This window comes from Hyperolius riggenbachi, chromosome 8 (genome assembly GCF_040937935.1).
Source record: "Hyperolius riggenbachi isolate aHypRig1 chromosome 8, aHypRig1.pri, whole genome shotgun sequence".
NCBI classification, from domain to species: domain Eukaryota; kingdom Metazoa; phylum Chordata; class Amphibia; order Anura; family Hyperoliidae; genus Hyperolius; species Hyperolius riggenbachi.
In genome coordinates, this window is record NC_090653.1 from 168,794,358 (window position 1) to 168,812,215 (window position 17,858).

The 17,858-nt window shown below is 42.5% G+C and overlaps 1 protein-coding gene across 1 annotated transcript in view; it reads right to left on the reverse strand.

Annotated features, from left to right (window-relative positions):
* Positions 1-16,877, reverse strand: part of STEEP1 (STING1 ER exit protein 1) — a 58,746-nt gene extending 41,869 nt beyond the window's left edge. The window contains exon 1 of the mRNA XM_068247655.1: positions 16,694-16,877. Within this exon, the coding sequence (XP_068103756.1) occupies positions 16,694-16,817 (124 nt within the window). The 5' untranslated portion in view covers positions 16,818-16,877. The remainder of the gene's footprint in view (positions 1-16,693) is intronic.
* Positions 16,878-17,858: the final 981 nt, after the last annotated feature.

A 17,858-nucleotide genomic window follows, 5' to 3' on the forward strand; every position in this document is an offset into this window, starting at 1 on the left:
CTTATCAGTAAGGGTCACACTGTAATCACTTCCTGTCCTGAGTCAGGACTGAGTCAGCCACTTACATACCTGATATTTAACTCTTTCAGGCAGAGAAAGAAAAAAAGGAACACAGCATAGTTATTTGTGTGCTCGGCACTGTACATACACATGTCTATCTCATCATGTCACATGTCACTGCGGGTATCCTTTAAAATATGCACACTGCCTTTCTGTCTTGATGATCGTCGGCCTCTAATACTTTAAGCCGTAGACCCTGAACAAGCATGTAGATCAGATATCGGAGCTAATTAATGTCATCGATCTGATCGGGTAGGGGCGAATTCAGCTGTTGATGGGCACAACCAAATAGTTTTCAATCGATTACCGCAGTGAATAGAAATTATCGATAGGACACAGGATGGTATTGTTAATGGCCACCTTTAGACTGTTAACCAATTTAAGGATTTCATCTGAGTGACTGAGGCGAAGATTTGATTGCACTGATTCCAAGCAGCAGATTTTTTCCCCCTACAACTAAAAAAGATAGTAGGCATTTATTTAATGGCCATTCTTAGCACTTCCTGAATTTGTAATGATAGTGAACCTGCAGTAATACTTGGCTTCAAATGCAAGTAAGGAAGCAAATGAGGCCCCACAGAATGCCTTTAGTATATAAATATCAAATGTGATCACAATTTTCTGGCTTTGTGTTCTTAAACGTAACCTTAACTGAGAGGTATATGGAGGTTTCCTTTTAAACAATACCAGTTGCTTGTCAGTCCTGCTTATCTCCTTGGTTCAGCAGTGGCTGAATCACACACCTGAAACAAGCATGCAGCTAATTCAATCAGAGCACCTGATCTTCATGCTTGTTGAAGGGCTGTGGCTGAAAGTATTAGGGTGCGTTTCCACTAACGCGAATTCGCATGCATTCCCCGCATGCAAATTCGCATAACCAATAAAAGTGAATGAGCCTGTGTCCACTTGTCAGGAAAACGGAGCGTTTTCTTGTGCAGGAAAAATCTGCTCAGCAGAGCCATCCGAATTCAGACACCGCACACATGCATGCGATTCGCATACAATGTGTTTAATAGGGAATTCGCATGGTGTTTTTTCATGCGAATTTTCATGCGAATTCGCATACGATTTCGCATGGAATCAATGAAAAAGCACACAGGCACTGACATGGTTAAATTCGCACACAGCGTCATCCATGCGAAATCGTAAGCGAATTCGCGGTAAAATTCGCATACAACTGCATGCGATTTCGCTCCTGCATGCAAATTCGTCCGCGGCGATTTCCCACCGCACTTGTGGAAACGCACCCTCAGAGAAACAGGATCAGCAGGAGAGTAAGGCAACTGGTATTATTTTAGAGGGGAAAATCCACATCCTTCTCAGTTTAGGTTCCCTTTAAAACCCATTTTGCTGATCAGGTGATCTGACTTCATTGACTTTATTCAGGTAAGTGACCCAAAGAACTCCAGTTAGGCATTCGGTGTAGCTGCCAAGCAACGAGGATTATTAGGAGGTCAATGGTATTTTTTTTTTTTTTTTTTTTTTAGCAGCAATGGTAGTCTCCACATTTTTTTCGGTACTTATCCGTTAGCCGGGCGCATCCGGCAGGTGGCGCTGTTGATGTTAATTCCAATCATAATTACTTCACGTAAACCTGTGAATGTAAACGCCGGATGCGCCCGGCTTAACAGATCAAGCCGCCGGCTTGCTTCGTGAGTGTCTCGCTCTCCTCCCCCTCTTGCCCTCTCTCGTATGAGCCTTGGGGAGGGGACATGCGTGTCCCCCCAGAGTCGTTCGTCGCGGCATTGCGACGAACGACTCTGGGGGGACACGCATGTCCCCTCCCCAGTGTTCTATAGGAGAGAGGGCAAGAGGGGGAGGAGAGCGAGACACGAAGCAAGCCGGCGGCTTGATCTGTTTAAGCCGGGCGCATCCGGCGTTTACATTCACAGGTTTACGTGAAGTAATTATGATTGGAATTAGCATCAACAGCGCCACCTGCCGGATACGCCCGGCTAACGGATAAGTACCTTTTTCTTGATAGGACTATAAATGTGGAACCTGAAAACAAACTTAAGGAGAAAGCAGGTGTTATAAATAAAGGTGTGTATAAACTAGATGAGACTACTAATCCATAAGCCACTGAAAAGCCCTCTGTGACTCCAAGTGAGTCTGAGAGAATCTAATTTAACCTTGTTACAGACTTTCAGCAATTTCTTCTTTAATCACATCATCATAAGATATTAAAAGATGGTTCATCCAGGGGAAAGGGAGATGAAAGTAGCTGAGATTACTATTATCCGGCTTAATATGACCCAAGACACCTCAATCAGCGACATCCCTGTAGAAGCAATTAAGGAAACAGCTTTCTGCCGCAGAAAACATTTTTGCTAAGGTGGAACAGTAAAATGCTGTTGTCTTCAGATGACCTAATGGTTTAAATCTGGGCTACGAAACAAGGAACCGAGTGGTGTAAATGTTTTGTCACACTGCAAAGCAAATATAGGCCATAAAAAAATGTGAAACTGTAATATCTCCCAAGCCAAGCTAATGAAATATATAAAGACCCATACAGTAGGGCTACTGTAGCTAATTTACCACTTCCTCCATTATCTCACCTATCAGAATAGGTATTTTCTATAGCATTTCTAGTGTATAATCTGCTCTCCTCTCCTGGCTGACTTATTGGTGCTATGGCCAACAGTAAATCTGGGTACACACTTCAGATTACTGTCGCCTGGTAGGGATGGTTATATGACCCCTTGGGCGACAGCTCGTGGCTGAGGCTGTACAGACATGTAGCTAATCTACTGGTTAGCAATGCGTTCTGTTACTATGGAGGGGGTGGAAGGCACTTGATGGAGGAGGTAAAGCAAGGAAGAAAACAAGTGTCAGGCTGCAGTGAGGATAGATGATCTGGCATGCCGGATCTCTTGGCAACTTATTGGGACTGCCATATACAATGCCACATCACACACACTAGATTCTCACATAAAGGTGGCTGCAGAATGCTCCTGGCCACAGCAGCCATATACAGTCACTCAGTAGTGCAATCGAGGAGGCACACAGACAAGATAGAGTATAAACCATAGCCGCTACTGAGCCCAGCCGCATGATTTATTGGGGGGGGGGGGGGGGGAAAGAAAGCTGCAAGACAGAGGGAAGGCCAACAAAACTGATGGGCCACGAAGATTATTGGGGGCTGGAAATAGCCCTAATTATGGAAACATCATGGGTCTTTTTAATTTCAGTTCAGGTGTGCTTCAAAGGTGGCCATAACCAATAAAACCAAATCATTCAGGCTGTATGCTTATTCAATATGATGAATTACAGAAAAATGTAATGAATTTGAAAATGTTCATATAGCAAAACAAACAGAAGATAATTTATTTTCACTTTCTAATGTTCACACACAGGTAATATCTCTAAGGACACATTTCCAATGGGCAGCCACGTCTGTTTTTGTATCGGACATGGCACCCTAACTTTTGAGAGTCTGCAATCAAATCGCTATAGAGGTCTGGATTTGTGCAGCATAAAACTGCAGCAGACATAATTTTTTTTTGCCTATTGCTTTCAATAGGCAGCGGTTCTGCATTAAAGCAAACCCGATGAGATTAATTGCATTTTACAATTGGTAAATAGGAGATTACTAACATAGAAATGAGGCTCGTGTATTTTCTGTTTAATGGCGGAATGTTTAAAGGAACGCTATTTTGGGGCCAATTAGACCATGCCTTGTAAGGGTTTTTCGCCTTCCTCTGGATCAACAGGGATATGTGAGGGTGCAGGCTGGTGTTGTACTTTATTTTCTGGTTGAACTTGATGGACGTAAGTCTTTTTTCAACCCAAATAACTATTTAACCAAACTATTTAACTGTGTAAGCATTTTCCTATTTTCATGTTAAATATCAGAGGCAAAAGCTGTAATTGGTTGTATGTAGGTTGTAGGTGCATTGGAACAAATCATTAGCAAAGGGGAGTCTGTGCTTCAATGTCACACAGCCAGTGCTGTTCTTTGCATATGAGACTTCAAAGCCGGAAAATTTGTACTTATCTCTGTAATTTTCCTTTCCTGATACTACTCCACGTCGACATACTTCCTGGGTTAGCTCCTCCCCTCTAACCCCTTAGGACCCGTGTAAAACTATAAATAAAGGTCATGACCCCCTACCCCTCATTCTTGTATATAGTACTCAGACACCACAAAAATAAGGGAGGGTCGTATGTCGACGTGGAGTAGTATCAGGAAAGGAAAATTACAGAAGTACAAATTTTCCGGCTTTCCTGATACTTCCACGTCTCCATACTTCCTGGGATCTAACTAGTACACAATAAACCAGACGGGTGGGTATAATGCAAAATATTTATATAAAAAGGTAGATAATTATTTATCAACAGATGCCAACACCTTTCTTCCAAAATTAACAGAAGTCAACACAGAAGGATCTATTCTGTAATGTCTGATAAACGTGTTTGAGGAAGACCAGTTTGCTGCTTTACATATTGTTGTGAGCGAAACACCGGATAAGGCTGCCCATGAAGCTGATACACTCCTAGTTGAATGGGCTGAAGTCGAGGGTATTTCATCTGAACCTCTATTTCTGTAGGCTGACTTTATTAGTCTAACTACCCAAGTAGCTATAGTTCTTGCTGAAACCTCCTTGCCTTTTCTGGGACCTGTAGGACAAATGAACAGATGATCCGAGTCTCTAAAAGATTCTGTAGTGCTAATATAGGCCCTCAGAATCCTAGCAATGTCCAAATATCTACAAGATGATCCCTCTTCTGAGTCCGGAAAAGCCGGCAAAGTCCATTCCTGGTTCAGATGCTTAGTTGTAACCACCTTTGGTAGAAAACTGATTACTGGCCTTAAAACTACCCTGTCTGGGAAAAAGGTAATATATGGATCATTTACTCCCAAGGCTTGAATCTCTGAGACTCTTCTACCAGATGATATTGCTATCAAAAATGTCGCCTTTAGGGTTAAGTTCCAAATAGAGCAGGACTCGATAGGCTCGAATGGAGCTCCCGATAGATACTCCAACACCAGCGGCAGATCCCATGAAGGAAGTATCTTCTTAATGGGAGGTCTGATTTTCATTAAAGCTTGGCAAAATAACTGGATCAGTCTCTCAGATGATAATCTTCTCCCTATCAGGCTTGATATGGCCGAAATCTGACCCCTTATGGTACTGACACTTAAGCCGAGGTCTACCCCTGATTGAAGAAAATCCAAAATATGTGGAATAGAAGGAGACAGGAAATCAATTCCCTTCAGTGATGAAAAGTCGATGAAATTTTTCCATATCCTATGGTATGATTTATTTGTTGACACTTTCCTTGCCTGTAGTAAGGTGCTTACTACCGCTTGAGAGAATCCTGCTTCGATTAGAATCTGCCTCTCAATCTCCATGCCGCTAGAGACAATATCTCCGGATTCTGATGGCTCATTCCGTTCTGCGTCAATATGTCTTGTGTCACCTGCAGCCTCAGGGGAGGGCAAAGGGACATCTTGACTAGCAGTGGGAACCACGGCCTCTTGGGCCAGTATGGGGCAACCACTATTGCATCCACTTGTTCTATCATCAGTCTCCTCAGGAATCTCAGTAGCAAGGGAACCGGAGGGAAAGCATATACCAGGGATGCTTTCCATAGAAATGTCAAAGCATCCACTTCGCTCGTTCCTGGAACCCAATGTCTGGAGAGAAAAGTTGGTAACTGATTGTTGTGATCTGATGCAAAAAGGTCTATTTGAGGAAGTCCCCATAAGAGCACTATCTGCCTTAAGATTACTGAGCTCAATTTCCACTCGTTGTTCTTGATCATATTCCGCGATAGGAAGTCTGCTTGCAGATTCGATTTCCCTGGAAGGTAAACTGCTCTGATCGCCTTCAGATTCTCTTCCGCCCAGATCATCAATGGAGTAAGCTCCCTCATCAATGATAAGCTCCTGGTGCCACCCTGTTTTTGGACGTATGCCACTGCTGCCCGATTGTCCATCCGTAAGCATAGGGCTGTATTCCTTACAATATGAGCAAACGCTTTTGTCGCCTGAAATGCCGCCCTGAGTTCTAGTATATTGGAGACGACTTTCTTCTGAACCTCCGGCCACTGACCCTGTGCCCAATGATGGAGACAATGGGCTCCCCAACCCTCCTGGCTCGCATCCGAAGTAATTATGCTCCATTCGTGGGGAATAAGTGAGAAGCCCTGCTTTAAATTGTTCTGGTTGGTCCACCATAGGAGGGAAATCCTGCAAGACATCGATAACTTGATCGTCTGGTTCATTGAGGACCGATTCCATTGACTTAGGAAATTCAACTGGAAAATCCTCATGTGCCACCTGGACCATCTCACCATCGGAATTACTGATGACATTACACCTAATATCTGGAGACATTGTCTTGCAGAAACATTGAGACGGCACATCGTCCAATACATCAATTTCTGGACACTCTGTACTTTCTCCTGTGGAAGAAAAACTGTATTGTTCAGTGTGTCGAATGTTGCTCCTAGATAAGTCAGTCTCCTGGTTGGAGTCATCTGGCTTTTTTTCCGGTTGATGATCCAACCCAAATCCTCTAGAAAATTGATGGTAAAGTCTCTGTGCTGGATAAGCTTCTGTTCCGAATCTGCGAGTATTAAGATATCGTCCAGATAATGGTGTATTCTGATGCCTTTGAGTCTCAACTCCGCTATTGCAGATACTAATACCTTCGTAAAAGTCCGAGGTGCTGTGGAGAGTCCGAAGGGCAGCGAATTGAATTGAAGATGTGTATTGTCTATACAAAATCTCAGGTATCTTTGTAGCTTGTGTTGTATAGGTATGTGCAGGTATGCGTCCTGAAGATCGATGGACAGCATCCAATCCTTGGGCATGATTACCAGAATGATTGATTGGAGAGATTCCATCTTGAATTTTGGTATTGATATTGATTTGTTGAGGTACTTCAAGTCTATTACAGGCCGATATCCTCCGCTTTTTTTCTCTACAAGAAATAGTCGGGAGTGAACACCTTTTCCCTCTTCCATTGGGGGTACTGTACATACTGCGTTTTGTTCCCGCAATAAACTCACATGGGCTTCAATTCATCAAAGGGTGTTCGATAACAAAATCCCAGTCCTTAAAATACCGCATTCGGTATTTTACACTTCACTGTGCTAATTCATCAATATTTTCCCATGTGTGGTAGAGGTTCGTTAAGTTACCGAAGTACTACGGCTTCAGTTCATCAAAGGCTGTTAGATAACGGCAGAGTGGTGCAGAGCAGCTTGGAATGTCTCTGTGTTGTTACAAGCTGATAACAATAGAAGGCATCCAGACATCCCTTTACATGTAAACGTGTGTTATATTTACTGTTACTTATACTGCCTCTGCTGCTCTGAATCTGTCCATCAGTGTTTCTTAACATTTTACTTATTTGCCACAACGTAGATAAACTTCCTGGAGACTTTACAAATGTCATGATTGGTGATTTCACCACATGCATCTTTGTATATTCAAACAGGGACTCAAAGGGTTAAACCACCGAAGGACATCTGGGGATATCTTTTGTCCCGTTATCTCTGCTCACTGCCTGGGAGGTCTGGAAGCTTGTGTGGAGAAGCCTGTGACCTATCAGCACCTATCAGCGGCACTTGCAGGAGAACAGGGGCTGTTTCTATTGGCTGCCTGCTCCTGCTAATCATGAAAACATTCACACAGAAGGCTTTCGAAGCCTGTAACGACAGGGGAGAGCTGGAGATAAACACCGAATGTGCTAGCGAATGTGGTAACCTTGATGAATTAACATTTACTGACATTTGCTGACATGTGTTGAGCACAAGTCGGTAATTTATCTCATTGCTCTGTGTTTTCAGCTTCTCATTCGGTAACAGCTTTGATGAATTAGCATTTTCTTAAGTGCTCCGTTAACTCAGCTGTTTTCAGCATTACCGAATGCGGTAATGCTTGATGAATTGAAGCCAAGGTCTCTTAATGTGCTTGCTTTTTTCGTGATTCCTTGAAAGTTGGGTGTAAATGAATCTGTCTTTGGGAGTCCAACGAAATCTCCACTTGTGTCCTGTTGAAATCACCCATTGGTCCTTTACTCTTTCCACCCAGACATCCTTGAAGACCATCAAACGTGATCCCCCTCTGGATGTTAGGGTGAGCGTAACTTCAAAAAGACTGCTTGCTTTGACCAGGAGTCGCTATATTGGATTTGAGCGACCTTGCCAGGGAAGCTTGCGAACTCTTCCAGTTGCCTCTAAACTGTTTCCCTGGTCTATATGTTCTTGCATCTTTAAAGCGAGTATTCTGCTTTCTGTTAGCTGGAAAACTTCTCCTCTGTGGCCTGTCTTGAGGAATGAGTCCCGATTTTCCTCCCGTCACTCGCGAAATCGCCTTATCCATTTCGCTTCCAAATAGGGATACGCCATCATACGGTATCTTCACCCAATTCTGTTTAGAGCCCAAGTCTGCCTTCCATGATTTTAACCACATTGCTCGCTTAGCGGTAACTGAATTTAACATAATTCTGGAAAGAGACCTGAGAATGTCCATTGATGCCTCCCCAACAAAATCAGCCGTGATCTTCAGGATCTTCCATAGCCGATAATATTTCAGATTTATCTGCATCTTCTCTAACTGCCTGTTCTATATTAAATGTCCATATCTTCAGAGCTTTTGCCACAGAGGTAAGCGCAATAGCTGGTTTGCATGTAGCACCGGCTCCTATATATGATTTTTTTCAAGTCATTATCTATTCTTCTTTCAAGCACATCCTTAAAGATTGCTGAATCCTCTTTAGGCAATGTGACATGCTTTACTAGCCTCGACAGGGAAGCATCTATTGTTGGTGAATTTAGCAGAAACGGTACCTCCTCATCTTTCATAGGGTATAGCTTTGCAAAACGATTATGAACTGAGACCTTGCTTTCTACTTTTTTCCATTCTTCCAAAATTATGTTTTTTTATTTCCTTCATTATCGGGAAAGTATTCAATTTCTTCGATAATTGGGAATAGTATTCCTTGTTTTGTTCTTCCTCTCCTGGAGGATCTGACCATTCTAGTGCCTCCTTTATAGCTGTGATAAAAGGGCTTGTTAGTTTAAAGTCAAACAAACAGGGTGCGTCATCCTCTTCCCCCCTGTCTGACTCCATTATATCTTGATCTTCTTCCGCCCGCTGAGAAGTTGATGAATGTGCCATCACTTCTACTCTTACCACTTTCCTAATGATATCAGATATATTTTCCTCTTTGTTTTCTTGCGTCTTAGCAAGCTGACCAAAGCATGTTTCACATACTGTCTTGTCCGGCATTGCCGGATTTGGGCATGCCCAACACTGATTTTTTTTCTGGTAAATGTCTATGAGCAGGGGACGGAGATCTATATCTGTAACTGTGATAACGATAGCTTGATCTAGATGAATGCCTCCTTCTTCTGGAGCATGACCTTGATCTTGATCTAGACCTAGAAGATCTGTGATTCTTCTTTGACTTATGTTTCTTTGTCTTTGACTTTGACCTTGATCTTGCTTCAGATCCTCTTGCACTACTTGTTCTATAAGACATAAGCAATATTTAATTGCTTTTAATTTTGAGCTCGTGGGGTATAGTATATAAAAAATTATATGTTTATATTCATTTATTTTTCTTACCCGGACGAGGCAGGTACAACATTATCTACTTGCTGGACAGTAGACCTTAGGGCTGGTTCAGACGGACGCTTGCAGAGAGTTTACTGCCAGCGTTCGGGGCTTGGCGTTAAACGCTCCCATTCAAGTGAATGGGAGCGTTTGTACCAAGCTTTTACGCGCGTTTGCACAAACGCGGCGTTCTGGTTCCGATTTTCACTGGCGTTCAAGGAGCCCCTGGAAGCTACATGTTGCTTCCAGGGGCGGTTAACCGCGACGGGTAATGTCCCCCTAGGGGAAGAAAAAACGTGACCGCATCCGAACGCAATGCGAACGCTGCTGAAAGCCTGAACGCATCACGAACGCAACGCCAATGAACGCGACGCCTCCAAACGTCCGTCTGAACCAGCCCTTAGTTTATTAGATCTTGAATCTCTTTTTTCCACATTTTGTGCTCTATAAAATATAAGCAATAATTTAATTGCCACTAAATATTACCCTTTTTCTTTTTCTTGAAAGGTCCCTGTAAGAACAAGAAAACCTTACCCGGATGGACCTGGATCAGTATTTGCGGCAGGATTCACTGTGGGGAAAGACATGACCTCAATCAATCATTGCATTCAGCGAGAATAAGCATATGCCATAAAACATCATGTAAAAAGTTTTACAACTTACTAATTCAGCTGTAGCTATTTCACGATAATCAGTCCCACACCTCCTCACGCTGTGAGGAAGCGAGCAGACTGACTTAAATAGGGCGCCCCTGAGCGTACACCACGTACGTACGCAAGGAAGGGCACGCGTGCCCACAACAAAGATATCCGCCGTCAGACTCCTCCGAGTTTCAATGACGGCGAGGACATGCGCATGCGTAGAGCTTACTTCCGGACGCTGCGTGAGCCTGTCCGGAAGCCGCCGCCGCCATTGCAAGGCACCGTTCCGCAATGAAACTATCCACAGGCAGACAACGAAAAAGAGCCCACAGGTAGGCAAAGCGCGCCCCAAAAGGAGCACACAGTGAATCCCCCTGCAAGCATTTAGCCTGTTATGATGCCGCACGGATCCTAGGGTGTCTATATGCGGCGCATTTAGCAGCCATAAACTTTACCCTAAGTCCAGGAAAAAAGAACATATATAGGTAATATGAAAAAAACCTGGCTTTTCTAGGTAAGGCGCTCAATGAGCTAAGAATAAAGATATGAGTAGAAATTATAGATAACATAAAATAATATATACATATACAGAAGTAACTATACCAATCCACGGATCCCATAGTGTGAGGACAAAAAAGAGAAAGAGAATGAGGGGTAGGGGGTCATGACCTTTATTTATAGTTTTACACGAGTCCTATAGGGGTTAGAGGGGAGGAGCTAACCCAGGAAGTATGGAGACGTGGAGGTATCAGGAAAGAATTTTTTGTTGAAAGCAAAGCAAAAAACAAAAAAAAAAAAAAAACAAAAAAAAAAAAACACAACTTATGAAAAGCCTAGGTATCAGGTTTCACACACGATCACAAGTGTTTATACATTTGCAAGTGCTTTTCTTCCAGAGTAAAATGAGCCATAAATTACTTTTCTCCTATGCTGCTGTCACTTTCAGTAGGTAGTAAAAATCTGACAGAACCGACAGGTTTTGGGCTAGTCCATCTCTTCATGAGAGATTCTCAGCATGGCCTTTATTTTTTTTATACACTGCCTGAAAAGGATTTATTTAAAGATGCTGGCAGCCTCCCTACTGGCTTCACACTTTTGTTTTTGACAATTGGACGAATTAACCGCTATTTGCTAAGTGCTTTAGAAAATAAAGAAAACCCTGAGAATCCCCATTAGAACATGGGCTACTCCAAAACCTGTTGGTTCTGTCAGATTTCTACTCCCTACTGTAAGTGACAGCAGCATAGGAGAAAAGTAATTTATGTACTTATTTGAATTTGTTTACATGTATTTAGATTTTTACGATTTTCACAATAGTTGTCCTTTAACCACTTAAGCCCGAAGGGTTGAAATTTTTTTTACATCCGAGCAACTTTCACCCCCCATTCATTTGCCAATAACTTTATCACTACTCATCACAATTAATTGATCTATATCTTGTTTTTTCCGCCACCAATTAGGCTTTCTGTGGGTGGTATATTTTGCTAAGAGCCACTTTACTGTAAATGCATTTTAACAGGAAGTATAAGAAAAAAATTGAAAAAATTCATTATTTCTCTGTTTTCAGCCATTATAGTTTTAAAATAATACATGCCTCCATAATTAAAACTCACGTATTGTATTTGCCCATATGCCCCGGGTATTTCACCGTTAAAATTATGTCCCTATCACAATGTATGGCGACAATATTTTATTTGGAAATAAAGGTGCATTTTTTCCGTTTTGCGTCCATCACTGTTTAGAAGCCCATAATTTATTAAATCATATTGATATACTCCTTTGACATGAATATTTAAAAAGTTCAGACACTTAGGTAACTATTTATGTTTTTTTTTTTTTTTTTATTGTAATTTTTTTTATTATTTTTTTTATTTAAACTTGTATGTGGGTATTTTTTGGTGTGGGAGGTAAACAGGGTTTTTTTAATATATTTATAGGTTAATTCTTAAAACTTTTTTTTTTGTAGGTGTAATTTGCTATTTGGCCACAAGATGGCCAGAATCAAAAAGTCCTGGGAGCGATCGATCTCGCTCCCAGGCAGAAGAAAGGAGACCAGAGCTCAGAAAAGCCGCAGCGTCTGAAGAGACGCTGTCGGCTTTTCTCCGGGGGGGTCCGATCAGCGAAAGGGATTTATAATCCCTTTCACTGATCGGTGGGCTAATGGCCAGCAGCGGGGGCGCGCACGGGGGGGGGGGGGTGGGGGGGCCGCGGGCACGCACGCGACCTGCGGGAGTGCGCGCAGCCCAACTGGACGAGAAATCTCGTCCAGTTGGGCTTAAGTGGTTAACAAGATCAATAGAAAGAAACTTTTCTTAAATCAACAAAATCTCAAATAATGTTGCTGAAAATGTGCTAAATGCCTGATTTGCATGGTGGAAAAAAATCTATTGCAGTCAAAAGGCCCTTGATGGCCAGCAGAAGTGTGAAAAAGGGCCTAAAGGGGCCCATACACTGGTCGATTTCAGCCATCAATCGATCAGAAATCGATTCCATCAAATTCCCCATTTGATCGATTTGCAGACGATTTCGATCTATTTGATCTGACAGGATGGAAAATCTAGGTCGGTCTGCTGCTGGCAGCAGATCAATGACCCATAGCGTTGCATTGGATCTAATGGTCCAGTAATGCATTTAGATCGATTTTAAATAGATTACCAATAGATTTAATTCTGAAATATATTGGAAATCTGTTCCTAGTCTGTGGCACACATCAGATAGATTCCTGTTAGAATGGACTTGACAGGCATCTGACAGAAATCTATCTGGTGGTCGAATCTGCTGCAAATCTATAGTGTATGGCCACCTTAATGCTGGGAATCCACGGCTCGATTTTGAGCCATTTAGATGGCTTGATTGATAATTTTCAACACGTCTGATCTCCCGCCCGATCGTTTCCACACTTAATTCTGAACGGGAGACAATGGTAAAAAAGATAAGAAAAACAAGCAAAAAAGGTAAGAGAATCGCCCGCAGAATCGAGCGTGGAAAACGATCAGGAGCAAAAATCGAGCCGTGTATTCCCAGCATTAGAGAGACTAGGCTATAGAAGTATCTAAAGGGGCCATACACTCGTTCGATTAGCAACAGATAGATTTCTGATCTATCTGATGTGTTTATGAACATTTTTTACTAGGAACAGATTTCCAATAGATTTCAGTATGAAATCTATTGAAAATCGATCTGATGGCATTTTTTTTTGCCATCAGATTTCCATTAGGCCCAACGCAAAATGATAAGCAATCTCAACACACATCTCGATCTAGATTTTCCAGCATGTCAGATCGATTGAAATCGATCGGCCGGTAATCGGCTCAGTGTATGGGCACCTTAAGTTTACCCCAAGTCAATGGATTAGTAAAGGTGTAGAGATAGATCAGCAAGCTTCTAATCAGTGCAGCCAATTACTCTTGCAGCAAAATGTCTGTACTCTACAAAGAGTACAGAATCTTGGGTTGCAAAGAAGTGCAATGTTTGCTTCATCACAGCTATTTTTTTTTAACAAAAATATAGAAATACGATTTTAAATATTAGATTTTAAAATAACCTTGTGGAGCCCAGATATTTTAGGACATTTTCAATGAGAGTGGAGTTTCCCAGACTACTGGACAGATCTGGTCTATGGCTCTCCTCCAGCTCTGCTATCATCCACTTGGCATTCATTACAAATCCGTATTAATCCATTTCCCGGCCATGATCCAGTTACCAGTCTCCACCTCAAGTGGCTATGCAACCTTCACTGTTTTTACTATACAGTGGTTTGCAAAAATATTCGGCCCCCTTGAAGTTTTCTACATTTTGTCATATTACTGCCACAAACATGAACCAATTATATTGGAATTCCATGTGAAAGACCAATACAAAGTGGTGTACCTGTGAGAAGTTGAACGAAAAGCATATATGATTCCAAACATTTTTTTTTTTACAAATAAATAACTGCAAAGTGGGGTGTGCGTAATTATTCAGCCCCCTTAGTCAATACTTTGTAAAACCACCTTTTGCTGCAATTACAGCTGCCAGTCTTTTAGGGTATGTCTCTACCTGCTTTGCACATCTAGAGACTGAAATCCTTGCCCATTCTTCTTTGCAAAACAGCTCCAGCTCAGTCAGATTAGATGGACAGCGTTTGTGAACAGCAGTTTTCAGATCTTGCCACAGATTCTCGATTGGATTTAGATCTGGACTTTGACTGGGCCATTCTAACACATGGATATGTTTTGTTTTAAACCATTCCATTGTTGCCCTGGCTTTATGTTTAGGGTCCTGTTGGAAGGTGAACCTCCGCCCCAGTCTCAAGTCTTTTGCAGACTCCAAAAGGTTTTCTTCCAAGATTGCCCTGTATTTGGCTCCATCCATCTTCCCATCAACTCTGACCAGCTTTCCTGTCCCTGCTGAAGAGAAGCACCTTCAGAGCATGATGCTGCCACCACCATATTTGACAGTGGGGATGGTGTGTTCAGAGTGATGTGCAGTGTTACTTTTCCGCCACACGTAGAGTTTTGCATTTTGGCCAAAAAGTTCCATTTTGGTCTCATCTGACAAGAGCACCTTCTTCCACATGTTTGCTGTGTCCCCCACATGGCTTGTGGCAAACGGGACTTCTTATGCTTTTCTGTTAACAAATGGCTTTCTTCTTGCCACTCTTCCATAAAGGCCAACTTTGTGCAGTGCACGACTAATAGTTGCCCTATGGACAGATTCCCCCACCTGAGCTGTAGATCTCTGCAGCTCGTCCAGAGTCACTATGGGCCGCTTGACTGCATTTCTGATCAGCGCTCTCCTTGTTCGGCCTGTGAGTTTAGGTGGACGGGCTTGTCTTGGTAGGTTTACAGTTGTGCCATACTCCTTCCATTTCTGAATGGTCGCTTGAACAGTGCTCTGTGGAATGTTCAAGGCTTTGGAAATCTATTTGTAGCCTAAGCCTGCTTTAAATGTCTCAATAACTTTATCCCTGACCTGTCTGGTGTGCTCTTTGGACTTCATAGTGTTGTTGCTCCCAATATTCTCTTACACAACCTCTGAGGCCGTCACATAGCAGTTGTATTTGTACTGACATTAGATTACACACAGGTGCACTCTATTTAGTCCTCAGCACTCATCAGACAATGTCTATGGGCAACTGACTACACTTAGGGGGCTGAATAATTACGCACACCCCACTTTGCAGTTATTTGTAAAAAATGTTTGGAATCATGTATGATTTTGGTTCCACTTCTCATGTGTACACCACTTTGTATTGGTCTTTCACATGGAATTCCAATAGAATTGATTCATGTTTGTGGCAGTAATGTGACAAAATGTGGAAAACTTCAAGGGGGCCGAATACTTTTGCAAACCACTGTATCAAGAGAAAACACACATTACAGATGGAACAATTATTAAATAACATTCAGCCTGCAATTAGTTAAAATTTACCTGAAGGCAATTTGTCAGCAAAAGTTAGATATGTACCTTAGCAGATGAAAGCATTTAGAAAATCCAGAGGTTATCCTCATCCCCCATCGAGCCCACCATTCCAGCACTGGGACCCTCTGAATCTATTCAACAAGGGCTTGTCGAATAGGTTTGCACAGGCGCAAGATGGTCTGTGCAGTAGCACTGAGCCACTCATGCACATCTTTTTCCTCCAGGTGCAAGCAGCTCTGTGCTCTATGCTACTGAGCAGGCCATCAGTGCCCTTGTGCAGTGCAGCTGCGCTCACTCACGGACAGGAGTGCAGCCGTGAAGAAGTGGTGTGTCCCTGCGACCTGCTGTGGGGGCTCAAGAAGGATCTGAGAAGCCCCTGAAGGACCCAAAGACTGTCCTTTACTGGAGGTAGGTATCTAAATTTTTATTGTTTTGTAAACTCACAGATTTGCTTTAAATTAAACATTTATACTTAAAATTCAATTACTGTGCAAGGCTTTATTCGTTTTAAACCTCTAGATAACCAACACACAGATCTACAGTTTTCGGCGCATGTCTACTTGAGGGATCCACGGCGCTTACAGCTCACAGCAACATGGACTCGACCATGACGAGTTTGTAAAAATAGGGGACACAGCAGGAAACATTATCGTCACCACCAACCAAATTAAGCTTAGTAAAGTTGCGTGAACACGTGTCGCTGAAGCGAGCGCCCATGACCAGGTTTTTCCGCTGCGTACCCTCAACTAGACTGACACACACACACACACACACACACACACACACACAAATTATCTTAAGCTAAGCTAACCAAGCACTATGGTATTATAGGATCTGAAAATCAGGATAACGAGAACAGGGTATTGCTCCTATCCATAGACAATTCACATAAGATAAGTCATATTGTACTGGTTCTTCTAATGTAACCATCAGTAATGCGTTATTCATAACTTTCCAATAGAAGCACAGCAATGAAGGCGAGCAAAGAGATAACGGAGAGAATGTGGCGACCTACCCAACACCAGCACCATCTGTCCGCACAGACAGTAATATACGTGCAGCGGCTTCTCCCCGTCATCATACTCCTCCCGGTCCCGGGTGTCCGAGCACACCACAGAACGCGAAACTACCTTAGGCATGACGGTTCCAGTTCATAACAAGGAAACAACTAGTCCACTCGTCGCGGAGCGATGACGTCACACTCCAGCGCTTGTTCAAACTTTATTGATATTGCGAATCTCACTGTGCTCATGATAATTACCACTCCTTGTCAAAGTATAAAACTATAGGTCTGTGTGTTGCTTATCTAGAAGTGTAATGACAGGTGCGCTGACTGAAATAATCAAAATTGTTTTCTTGATAGTACAGTAACCAGAATTACTGGAGGCTGAACTGAATTAAATAGTTGCCTATTCACATACACTGTGGGCACAGCTGGCAGCATGAATAAAAAGGTTAGATACCAAGGTTTTAGGTTATATACTACTTAGAGTGAGGTAATGATAGGCTACAGACAGGAAAGGGTTAAGTTTAATCATCAGGAGGATCTTTTGAACAAAGCTGCAAAATAGAACTCATTCAGCATGTGTGTTGAGTCCAACTTTACAACGCTGATTCACTTGTTATCAATCAGTATTTCTTCTCCAAGACCAATGTTACCAGCTGAGTGTCATTAATCTTATACGGTGCTTTATTACTGGCACTTATAGTGCTCAGACCCACTAGGAATCACTGCAATGCTTTAAAATCTCTGCATCGCTGTGTTTAGCAGTTCCCAGGGCACTCGCATTTGGCACGATTCAGGGCCTGAGCCCACTAACGCAGTTGTGTCTGCTTTTCAGCATCTGTAACATTGATGTGTTGCTGAAAATCGGACACAACTGCATTAGTGGGCTCAGGCCCTAATAGCACTGTACAGTAAACTGTACAGTGCTTCCGATTAGCATGTCCGTGTTTCTTTTTTAAATAACCTTTATTATACTTAATAAGTGTCTGGATGTCTGGCTTCTGTGTGTATCCCCGTGCTTCTCTAGGACCAATCAGTGAAGCGCCTGTGACCAATTTCTTTAGGAGGTTAGGCTAAGGACGGAATCCGGACACCTGGTGAGTATAATAAAGTTAATAATAATAAATTGTAATCGCTCAGACCCCCAAATGGCTGCAAAATCGCTTTTCAAAGT